Below are 12277 nucleotides of genomic sequence, written 5' to 3'. Positions count from 1 at the left end.
TACCTTGGCACAGGAGATACTGAAGAGAAGAGAACATCACTAGTCAAGTTTGTTTGAGATCTCTTTACTTGAATCAGGATGCCTGATTCTTTTTATTATGGAAACAGGCACCTTTGTGAATTTCTTGTTTCCTCCAACTTGTTTTATATTATTACAACCTGGTAACGAGAGGAAAACAGATAAGGCATAACATATTGACAGTGGTATTTTCTGTTTGTTGTAAGAATCATGAAAGATTGATTCACTCTTTGCTCCAACATGGTGCAGAAATGACTAAAACGTTTTTTTAAAAAAAACTCATGGACTTTCCTTAAGAATAAAACATAACTTGGAAATCGTTGTATTGGATAAAATCTGTACTACTTTGCTAACAGCTCCAAGAATTACAGAGAAGTATCATTCTTGGGAAAAGAAATAAATTCATTGAAATTAACACTGCTTTCTCTTATTTCCAACGTGGTAATCAGTCAGCTCCTAAGAATATATAAGATCCTTGGCATTGGAATATATATACTCCAATCCCAGGGTAAGACAGTATTTCCAAGTGTTTTTATTTGTATAATCCAGCCTTAAAATTAGCACTCAAGTAAAATATTTATAAAATTAAATATTTATGAAAGCTGCTGCTACTAATAAAAACAGTGTGAAAGGTACTTTTTAAAAATGAAGAAGCCATATAATATGGCAGAACATGATTTGAAGTTGGAAATTTTTTTGCTTTAACTTATCTTCCTTTTCAGGTAAAATGTAATGAGCAGCCCAACAGAGTGGAGATTTATGAAAAAACTGTGGAAGTACTTGAACCCGAGGTCACAAAACTGATGAATTTTATGTATTTTCAGGTAAGTAGTTATTAATTGCTAGCTTAGATTATCTTCTACCCACCCCCGCTGTTTTCAGTGCTCCAGTTCTGGCATTGTCCCTGCCATGTCTTTCTTTTGAATAGAAGATAGATGTTTTATATTGTTTTAAATACAGAAGTTCCATGAAGAGTACTTTATGTGTTTGGATGTGCCTGGAAAAATCTGATCAGTGCGGTTTGTGAATATAGTCTGGTTCTGTTGGCATCATATTATACTTGCAATTAAGAGGGACACAGCTTACCCTTTGTGTTGTTTTTTAAAACATGGATTTCTTTTTATGCACAGAGAAATGCCATTGAAAGATTCTGTGGAGAGGTGAAGCGTTTGTGTCATGCAGAGAGGAGGAAGGACTTTGTATCTGAAGCTTATTTGATCACTCTTGGAAAATTTATCAACATGTTTGCTGTTTTAGATGAGCTGAAAAATATGAAATGCAGTGTGAAGAATGACCATTCAGCCTACAAGCGGTGAGAGGTCTTTAAAAGAATAACAAAAGTACAGTCATGAATATAATGCTGAAAAAATAAGCAAACTAGTCTTATCCTAATAAATTCACTCAAAAACTTTATAAATACTGGTCATTTTTGTGTAGGCTTACTGTTGGGTCCTGCTGACTTCTAATAAGTTAATTTCACAAACAATTCTAATTTATTTATTTATTTAATTTATTCACTGCCCGTCTCTCCCCTACGGAGGAACTTGTATTAAATGTATATGGCCACCCATCTCAAATACATGACTCTGGGCAGCTAACAATTAAAAACAGAATAAAAACTATAAAAGTATAGATAACTTAAATAGGGCCGAGTGAGCAACCAACCTACAACACTAACAATCTTCCCAGTTAATACAACCAAGAAACGGGCTCACCCAAACCGTCAGGGTTCCAGGCTCAATAGCAAAACCAGGTCTTTAAGGCCTTGGAAAAAGCCAGCAGGGTCAAGGCAAGTCTGTCATGTTTTTTATACCAGTCGATAAATTTAGGTGTTTCTAATGCTCTTCTGTACTGTACAATGTTTATTTTGCTATTATTGGTAGAATGAATATATGTTGTAAATCTACAGGTGTCTTTTAAATAGCACATCAGAGTGACTAGAATTTCCCAGTAACTGGTAGCAGATCATTTATTGAATATTGCATAAGACATCAATCCAGAGTAGTAAGTACATTTGACCAAAACCTATGAAGAAAATCTGCTTGCTATCTCTAATAAGAATCCAGATTGTCACAGTATATTTTGCTTAATTTAAATGGAGTCAGATACCACTGATGCTCACTGTGTATTTATCATGGACTCTGCAGGATTTTCCCTTTAAGGGAAAAAAGGCTCTTTAGGATAAAAGTGCACTGGGACAGTTTGACCACAAGGTGGCAATAGTTTGCTTTAGTCATATTTTTTATTTTTATGTATTTATTTCCTGCCTTTATTATATTTATAAATAACTCAAGGTGGCAAACGTACCTAATACTCCTTCCTCCTCCTATTTTCCCCACAACAACAACCCTGTGAGGTGAGTTGGGCTGAGAGAGAGTGACTGGCCCAAGGTCACCCAGCTGGCTTTCATGCCTAAGGCAGGACTAGAACTCACAGTCTCCTGGTTTCTAGCCCAGCACCTTAACCACTAAACCAAACTAGCTATTGTTCCTCTCTTCTCCCCCCACCCCCCACCCCCAAGAAAAAAAGCAACCTTGCAAATTGGTTTCATTGTTACTTGGAAAATATTCAAACACTGAGTTGAAAATATGAAACCTATATTTTCACATCACCTTTATCTGGATTTCTTGTTCTTTTTCTTGAAAAATGTTCATTGGCCAGATAAAATATATGTGTTTGTTGCAAAGATGTACATAGAACTTTGATATAGTAGTTTGATATATGCCTTCTGTTTGTAAAAGAACTCCAGAGCTAGGTTAGAGCTGAAACATTAATGAAGCTAAACCTTTGTTAGGGAAATGGCTCTGATATCTCCTCTAGACCATGTAGACAGATTTTCTGCTTTCAGCCTATCCCTTCTCTTGGACTAAAACCTGAGTATTGTGAATCTGTCATGATGGCAGAAGGTTGTCACTCCTGACTTGTGGGAAGTCTTGTACTGTACCCTTCAACAAAAGCAAGCGCTCAATTCATCATGTTTTCAATTCACTGAAGATGATTTTTTTTCCCCACACAAGGAGGGCATGTATGTTCTGTACAAGGTCTGCATTTTTTTCTGTAGTCAAATGCACAGTTACTCACTGAATTCATAAGGATTTGCTTCTGAGTTGTTACAAGCTGTAGGAAACAATCTCTTCTGAGATTGCACCTGCCAAAATTTGCCTGACAGAAATAAGCCAGGTGGTTGATTATGATGCTAATTATAATGAACAGGCTCATTAACTTGGTATTATTTCTTTTTTTGACAAATACATTCCATGCAGGATTTTCCTTGTAGGAAACCTAGTGTCACTTAGCATCTGACTGTAAACTCAAGCTCAAGCTTTTTTTTTTTTTAATCAGCTCTTAGCTGGCAACTGAAAATGACAAATTTCTGTTGTCATTTAATTATCTGATATGTTCTTAAAAGATGGGAGTTTGGATCTCTGCCCCTTTAGGTGTCATGGTGGTGTCTCTGAAGTCTAGCGTCTTATCTCATATAATTTTTTATCTGAATGTACTATTCTATTATTCATATTCTTCTGTACTTATACAACTTCAGTGTAATAAAACAGTTCACAGAACATAAGAGTGATATCTTGCATTCCAGTATATTTTGGTTACATGTTCTTAAATTTGCTTTTATTCTTAACAAAGATCTGTTAATAACATGAAATATCTAAATAGGGGCTTGTTGTGTGAAGAAGAAGCAACAGAGAAAAGAAGACTATTGATTTTGGACAGTGTGGCTATTCTTTGTTTAGCTAGTCAGTACAAGAGAGAGCCAAAATTAGAATATTTTCTTTTAAAAAAAATATATTATTTTTAAGGAGGATGCATGTGTAAGTTCTGAGGATAAGGAATAAGTAACTCTACAATTAAATTTTCAATACACTTTTGGCACCCATGCATACATAACCATTTGCTACTGAATTCAGATAGCACTGCTTACATTTTATTGCTGTCTTTGGACTGATGCTGAAGTTTACCACTGTTGCAAGGAAAGTTTCCATGCTTGGGTCAGTAATGTCAATAAATGCAACCAGGAAAACTGGTTTACTAATTCCAGTGACCCTCTTACATGAAGCATTTTTAGTGCCTGCTTCTCGCATTAGCACCTACCAAGGAATAAGGTTCACCTTTTCACTGTTACCCTTTCACTGGAAAACAAAAGCATATCTGTTTACATATACATATCATGTATAAACAAGTTTGGTTGCTGAGTTAAGTACTTGTTTTTATTAGAACGTTTTAAATCATTTTTACTATAATTAAAACTATAATATTTTATAATAAACCTATAGTAATACCATGGTTTTACTTTAAACATTGTAATTATTTTTTCTACTTGGTACACATTCACGGAGCCTGAGCCGATGGTAACATCTAGGTGACCTTGGCTGATTTAAAAAGTGCTGTGTGTGACAGGACATAATTTGTATTTAGATAGAAACCCTAGAAAGTCCCAGGGCTGTAGGCTAGGCTGGGGAGCTAAGAGAACACACAGTCATAGTCATGTAGCTACTATGAATCTTTCCTTTTAGCGATACATTAAAGATACAGCAATTATTCTTAATGTATATAACTGACTGTGAAATAACATTAACCCGCTAATATAAACAATTTGCTGGAAGAGTCAGGGAAATCATAGAATAGTACAGTTAGAATACCAATTACTTACATAGATTTAACTTACTTTCTCTCATCTTCTTGAAAGGGCTGCCCAATTTTTGCGTAAAATGGCTGATCCTCAGTCTATCCAAGAATCCCAGAATCTTTCCATGTTTCTTGCCAATCACAACAAGATTACACAAGTAAGTTTTATATTTAACACTAACAGGATATAAATTCTGTAAATTTTAGCATTTTTGCTATGTAATTAATAAAAGTATAGCTACTTCTATACATGCATGCTGAGTATTACTTTAAAAACAGTGAATGGTATTCATTGATTCTTTTCTTCATCGTTTTAATATATTTAAGACAATGTTAAATCATATGTTTTTCTTTGTTCTAGTCTTTGCAGCAGCAACTTGAAGTAATTCCTGGTTATGAGGAGCTGCTGGCTGATATTGTGAATCTATGTGTAGATTATTATGAAAACAAAATGTACCTAACACCTAGTGAGAAGCACATGCTTTTGAAAGTAAGTTGTTTTGCTGGAAACTATTTATAACTATTTAAAGTAACTTATGTTGCTGGAAACTTCTTAAAAACGGGGTGTGGTGGGGGGAGGTGCTGGCAAACAGTTCACTTGAAATGTTAATGCATCCCTGCCACTCAATTCAGAATAATTATTCTACCTAAGGATTTTCACCTTTTTTTTTTTGTTTGTATCCCCTCCTCCTTAAAAAAAAGATAAATATCTTTTTTTCTTTTTTTGAGAGGCAGGGGAAAATACCAGAATGGAATGAATACACCTATGCGATTTTACCATAGTTGGCGAAAGGGATGCAGAAGTAAATATATTGGATTTTTATTTTTTATTTTATGATTCAAATTTAATTGCTGCCCATCTCCCCCAGAAGAGGGACTCTGGGTGGTTTACAGTAAAATCAAACTACGACCATAAATGTTAAAATCTCATAAAAATCAAACACATTGAGATTATAAAACACACAAGATTATAAAATACAATAAATAAATATAAAATCCAAGAGGCTATAAAATTCCAAGCTGGTGGGAGGGACTCTAGGGTGCGAGCCACCCCCAAGAATGGTTACCCCCTTTCCCGCCCCAGGTGAGACGGCAGAACCAAGTCTTCAGGACCTTCTGGAAGGTCAGGAGTGAAGGGGCCTGCCTCACCTCCGGGGGCAATTTGTTCCAAAGGGCAGGGGCCACTGCAGAGAAGGCCCGTTTCCTGGACCCCGCCAGATGAAATTCTCTTACAGACAGGGTCCGTAACATGCCCTCTCTGGAGGATTGGGTGGGGTGGGCTGATGTGATGGGGATGAGACAGTCCCTCAAGTAACCTGGGCCCATGCCATGTAGGGCTTTAAAGGTGATAACCAACACCTTGAATTTGACCTGGAACCAAACTGGCACCCAGTGCAGCTTGCACAGCAAAGGTGTTATATGTGCCTACCTAGGGGCACCAAAAATGGCCTGTGCGGCTGCATTCTGGACCAGTTGAAGCTTCCGGATACTCTTCCGGATTCAGTGCTTAGTGGAGGCAAATGGTTCAGCATCTATTAATTGCATTGTCTTTTAGCAAAATAAATGTAATAATTTTTGAAATGCTGAAATAACCAGTGCATTTATTTCTCAGTGGTAGTTGTTCTCTTTAAAATTGAAAAATTAGAGATTATGCAAAGAAGCGAACATAGGAGTTGCTAAAACGTGCATCTCCCAATGCTTTTAATTGCATATGATAGGAGGCTAACATTGGGTAGGATGTTCTTATTGATCCCAGTGCATATTGGTCCTATTTTTGCAGAAACCAATCTATCTGACTGTTAGCATTGTTATTAAATATGAAAGGAATCCAGCTGCCTATATTTGTTGTTTCTGTTGCAGTCAATTTTTTTTTCTCCCTTCTGATCTTTTTTTTTAATGCCATGTCTTTTGGATTGTAAACTCCTGAGCAACAGCTGTCTTGTTACTAATTCTTGTAAACTCATTTGGAACATCTTTGGGTTGAACAGCAAGGTAGAAGTGCTTCAGATAAATAGATTTACATTCTTGGGCTGCAAGCAATGTTCCTATGTTCTCTTTGCAGGTGATGGGCTTTGGTTTATACCTGATGGATGGCAGTGTCAGTAACATCTATAAATTAGATGCCAAAAAAAGGATAAATCTTACAAAGATTGACAAGTTTTTTAAGGTTTGTTAAGAATTGTTAACATGAGTAGCTACGTATCTTTATGAACATCTTGGTTTCTTAGGCAACACGCTAAAGCCTTGGGAACAAAACAACAGGCTTATAAGGGTCAGTTTTGTGCAGAGAAAGAAAAGGTCAGTTTTTTGAGTAATCAGAACAATATCTTTTGAGATACTTGGGTGGTTAGTCATTCACAGCTTTTCAAGCTCTAATTATATACTGATAGTATTTCCCACCTGTTATCCTTGAAAGGTCTAAATAATTCAGGCTCAGAACCTGTCCAGGAGGCATTTTCCCTTGTGAATGTTTTTGCCCTGGTTTTTAATTAGAACAGTGCTGGGTGGTGTTGGTATACTGGGCACTGTTTACTGGCATCACTGTGTTTATGAAGTCTTAGAAAAGAAGATAATTCTATCAAAATTAAGTTGTGTTGTATTTAATTTTGTGAACATTGCTGTATGACAACTCTTCATTCGGATCCATGATTTTATGATTGCTTTGTTTTAATTGTATATATTTTAATGGTGCATAAGCAGCTCTGCTGAACTATTTTAATATAGGAAAGTGGCAAACAATGATATGGCTGCCTATATCGTCAGTATCTTACCTCCTTTAATTTATATTTTCCTTATAGAAGGCTATGTACTCCATTCACTAGTATATCTCTGCTAAAATAAGCAGGAGCCAGTCACCCATATTTCATTGCATATGGATTTAATATGGTGCAACAGAAGGGGAACTTGTACAATTGCTGCAGAAGAGTAGTGCTCCATGTGATTGCTAATAGCCTGGCTAGATCCATATGAAAAATAAGGGGGCATGAAATGTGTGTAAGATTTTACTTTTCTTTCTTTCTCTTTTCTTGTATAGCAGCTGCAAGTAGTTCCACTGTTTGGTGACATGCAAATCGAACTGGCAAGGTACATTAAGACTAGCGCTCATTACGAGGAGAATAAATCTAGGTAAGAGTGAAAAAAACCCAGCGATCTTTGTTGAGCATGCCACAGAATTGCTGCATATCATTATTGTAGTTCACTTCAAATCATGATATAGAGTAATGTATGTTATCTTGATAGCAACAGCTAAAGATACCAGATTTTCATCATAAGCATCCATCAGCATTGCTATGATAAGAAATGATGGAAACTCTGGTTCAGACACATCTGGTGGGCCATAGGTTCCTCAACCCTATTCTGAGGGATATATAAGAACTTTAATAAGCTAGGAATTTTATTTTTTTAATCATTAATGGTACTTGCATTTTTGACATAGGCTTAGTTTTCAACCTGAAATCATTCTTTGGCTTAAATATAGACTTTATTAAGTTTCAGGACAAAGAAAAGCTACAAAAAAACAAAAAACTACAAAAAAAGAAGAGAAAATAAAAAGATGTGAAAAAACAAGATAATTTTTTTTCCAAAGTTACAAAAAGGTGTGACTTCCGACTTTTAACAGCAAGGATATACAAAAATTCATAACCTATCTCTTACTCTATATTAAACCAAAACCACATTATTTCTATAAATCATTCCACTTTGGCACATTATAAAAATAATAAAGTACAGTTACTCCCTCCCCTTATATTGAAATAAAAAAGAAATTCATATGAACCTCCTAAACAACTTCCCCCCCAAAGATAGCACTTATTTAATTATTCCCTTCCTACTACTATTCTATACAATTCTGTCTACTATAATAAAAATCAAACTAAAAAGCACATAAATTGTCTGCCATTATACTTAATAGTACAAGAATTTTAATAATCCAAAACCATCCAAATAAGCATTTTTACCCTAATAATCTTAGTCCAAATCCTTAAAGACAAATAACATCAGCCAAACCCTAAAGCAATTCAGATGAACATTCTTCAACCCGTATCCCACTTCAAAATAAACCAGAGCATTTACATGTCCCCACAATGTGCACAGAGCTTTTTTCTTAGGAAAATCGAACAGCCCAACTGCCCCCCTCAAAAATTCCAACTTCTCTTCAGAAAACCTCCCATACATAGTGACCCCTTCTTTTTCATGGCATTCCATTAGAAAATCAATTTCACTTGTTGCTTGCAGATTTCTCTCTGCCTTAAATTTCTTCAACTCCAGTGTCCAATCTTTGTCCAGCATCTCAATAGAACTCCCGATCTCACTCTTAGAAGAAACATTTCTATCACTGTTAAATTCCTCAGTTTCATCCACTACATCCCAAACCAGATGACACATTTCAGACCTCATATTTTCCACGATGTCCCAAATGTCTTGCATAAAAGCTTGATAGGAGTCAGAAAGAATCTGTTTAAAACCTTGGTGGAAGCCAGAAAAAGTCTGTTTAAGATCTTCCATGTCTCACGCAGTAGATCATGGCACCCCCTATGAGCTTGACCAGCAAAAGCTGAAGATATGGAAGAGTTCTGGAATGTGTTTACATGAAGTGAAAGTGAGATAAGCAGACAGTTCCGAAGGGAAAGTAGAAGCAGAAAGCTGAAGGTTCAAATCAGCCAATTCAACATGTAGGAAAATGCTAATATCTTCAAATTTAGTACAGAAATAATAACAGGAAGACAATTGTTTAGTCCCAATCTTCCTTAATATTTGGAAGAAGAATGTAATCCAAAACTTAAAAAGAATTTTTAAAAAGTAATCCCCAAAATAATGATAAGCACCAAGATAGCCAGCTTCTCGCTGTAGAAAGCCTCTCTTAGGGTATGCATACTTAAAAAATAATAATTTGGGTGATTTAGAAATGGGGTGGCTGGTCTTAATGTCCCTTTAAGGCTACAGCGCAGCTTGGAAATGATGATGTCCCTGGCTCCCTGCTAGCTTTTACCAGTTGAATACAAAACGCTGTGTGCGATCTTCTGGCTACAAGCAGCCATCCGGAGGGCAGCTGGGGTGATTCCAGGTGTTTTCCTTTATCCGGAGAATGTTTCTGGGCTTCAGGAAAACCTGCCTGAGCCCGAAAAAAGTTGCCTCGTGTTCAGCTCTGCCTGCTAAGCCCGCGGGCACAGCTGTTCAGTCTGGCATTTCCCCACTGGAAGTCTCATTCTTTTCATTAATTCTTGTAAGACTGCAACACTAGGAAATCCTGTTGTTGCTATTGAATAAAATAGAGTATAATTATTCCTTTTTTGGTTAGGGCTGAAAGATAGCAGAAATGTGCATAATCATACACTACTAACAGTAGATAAATCTAATACTACTAAGTATTAGATTATCTACTAAGTAGATGTTCAGTGGTTTTCTTTTCTCCTACTGCATCCTTGCAGTATATTATCAAAATCTTACATTTAATGTCATGAGTGCCGTTGAGCTGAAGTCATCAGCGCAATGGCACACATGACAATAGCAAGGAAACAGGAGAAGGGGCTCAAGATAAGTAGCCATCAACTCACAACGACTAACGGCCAACAAACAATAACTAAACGGATCACGGAGCACACCCGAGCCATCAGCGCCAATACAACGGGGATCGCCCAGCTGACAGCAATCACCGGATGAATAGAAAACCCGATGATGGGCGATCCTGGAACGCCAGCGGGGCCTCACAACCCCTCACCCACCGGCAGGGCAACGTATTGGACAAAGGGGGGTGACGTGACCGCGAGTGAGGGGGCGCTGACCGGCGCGGGGTATTTAAACCCCGCACCGGCGCGCTCCTGTCACTCTCAGCTTTTTTCTTCCGACGCTGTAACTGCGCTGTGAATAAACCAGAGCCTGATCCATCGAACCAGTGTCTGAGCATTATTCAGAGGCAGGCAGCGCATGACATTTAACTTCTCCTAACTACTAAGCAGCCTTTGGAGGGAATAACATTCAATATGCCAATATATTCATTCTGGAATGATATACCGTAGGCCCAAATTGAAGATTATATGGATCACATGATCTCTCTCATCTAGTAAATGAATTTGTATGTGAAATGGTCGTTTTCAAGAGTTTGTGCTTAACTCTATTACTGTTTGTGGTAGTTGCGAAATTTATATTATGATTCACATACATATTTTCCTTTTACGATGGCTTATATTTGCTAGCTATAAGAGTCTTCAAAGATTCCAGTTCAGCAACAATTTAGTGGAACAAAACTAAGGAGGAGAAGCCCCATGGCTTGTTGTATATAATCTCTCCAATAAGTCCAGGCCTTCTTAAAGACATTGTTTACTTCAGGGTCCTACATTTATAATAGGCTGTGTCATCCCAGCAATAGGAGGCTGTCCTATGTGAGGCTGTCCTTGAAGAGCTTTGGTTGGTGCAAAATACAGCACCAACTCCTATAAGGAGAATAGTAGTTGCCATTGTTTTCTGATCTCAGTTCAAGTGTTGGTTTTAATCTTCAAAGATTTACATTTATCTGAGGGAGTGGATGTGCTTGGATGTGAAGATCTTCAGGAGTGATCTGTTTTAAGAAGTTTGTTTATAGGAGCCTGGTTTTCCTGTACCTTCCTAAAATATTGAGTCTGATTAAGTTGCATCTTCTTAATGTAGCCTTTTAAATTGTATTAGTTGTTAGGACTGTTACATTGCTTTATGTTTTAAATTATATTATTTTTAAATATTGGATACTTGTACATCACTTAGTTCCTGCAAAAATAGTTTCAAAATGTTTTGAAATAATTATTAATTGGAAGTTTCCTCCTCCTCCTCATTATGGTCATTTCACATTTTGTTTTTATTTTATTTTTTCTCTTGCAGATGGACGTGTACTTCTTCTGGCAGTAGTCCCCAATACAACATCTGCGAGCAGATGATCCAGATAAGAGATGATCACATGCGTTTTATTTCAGAACTGGCTCGTTACAGCAACAGTGAGGTATGTGGGTTAGTGGAGTTCACATTTTAAACAGAGATAATTTTACATTATTATTTATTGTTTTGCCTGCCTCAATCAAGAAACTCTAGCGCTAGAGACTTTAGCATGTAAACTGTTCCTTATGCAGACCTTTAAAGTTATTCCTAAACTATGTCAATAAAAGGTTTGCTTTGGGCCTGAAGTACAATTCTGTTTATGAATTCAGTTTTCTGAATTTCTGTTTCATAACAAATGCTTTCTTTTTGAAGATGGCTTTTTCTTAAAACCTAGGCACAGATTTGTTAATGGTATGAACTATTGAAGAACAAGATTCCATTGATGAGAGTTTTGAGGATTGTTGGATTCAGTTCCCAAATGTGTTTTTGGTTCTTCCCTTCGATCCTGAAACAACCAGCAAAATATCTTTGAATGTTCTTTTCTAACCTTACTCCCCACTCTCCCCATCCTCTTACAAAGTCACAAGGATTCTAGATTAAAGTAACCTTGTAGGAGGAAGTAATGATGCAAATGCATCCTTGTTATAAATTAATATATTGTCCTGTACCATGGTGACATGCATTCTCTTTAAATGAAGAAACCTTGCAAGCATGATTGGGTCAAAATATAGACTACTATGGTACAGATCCATGTAATTTCCAGACGGCGTATCCAGCTAGA

General features: G+C 36.7%; 1 protein-coding gene across 2 annotated transcripts in view; it reads left to right on the top strand.

Annotated features, from left to right (window-relative positions):
• The window catches only part of CYFIP1 (cytoplasmic FMR1 interacting protein 1), a 61939-nt gene that overhangs the window by 12139 nt on the left and 37523 nt on the right, over window positions 1-12277 (top strand). For both annotated transcript variants that reach the window (XM_063305018.1, XM_063305019.1), the window contains exons 5-11: window positions 741-842; window positions 1149-1330; window positions 4715-4811; window positions 5015-5143; window positions 6716-6820; window positions 7688-7779; window positions 11503-11620. In XM_063305018.1, the coding sequence (XP_063161088.1) occupies window positions 741-842; window positions 1149-1330; window positions 4715-4811; window positions 5015-5143; window positions 6716-6820; window positions 7688-7779; window positions 11503-11620 (825 nt within the window). The remainder of the gene's footprint in view (window positions 1-740; window positions 843-1148; window positions 1331-4714; window positions 4812-5014; window positions 5144-6715; window positions 6821-7687; window positions 7780-11502; window positions 11621-12277) is intronic.

This window comes from Candoia aspera, chromosome 5 (genome assembly GCF_035149785.1).
Source record: "Candoia aspera isolate rCanAsp1 chromosome 5, rCanAsp1.hap2, whole genome shotgun sequence".
Classification (NCBI taxonomy): domain Eukaryota; kingdom Metazoa; phylum Chordata; class Lepidosauria; order Squamata; family Boidae; genus Candoia; species Candoia aspera.
Note: the sequence above shows the minus strand (reverse complement) of the source record. Positions and strands in the feature narration are given on the sequence as shown.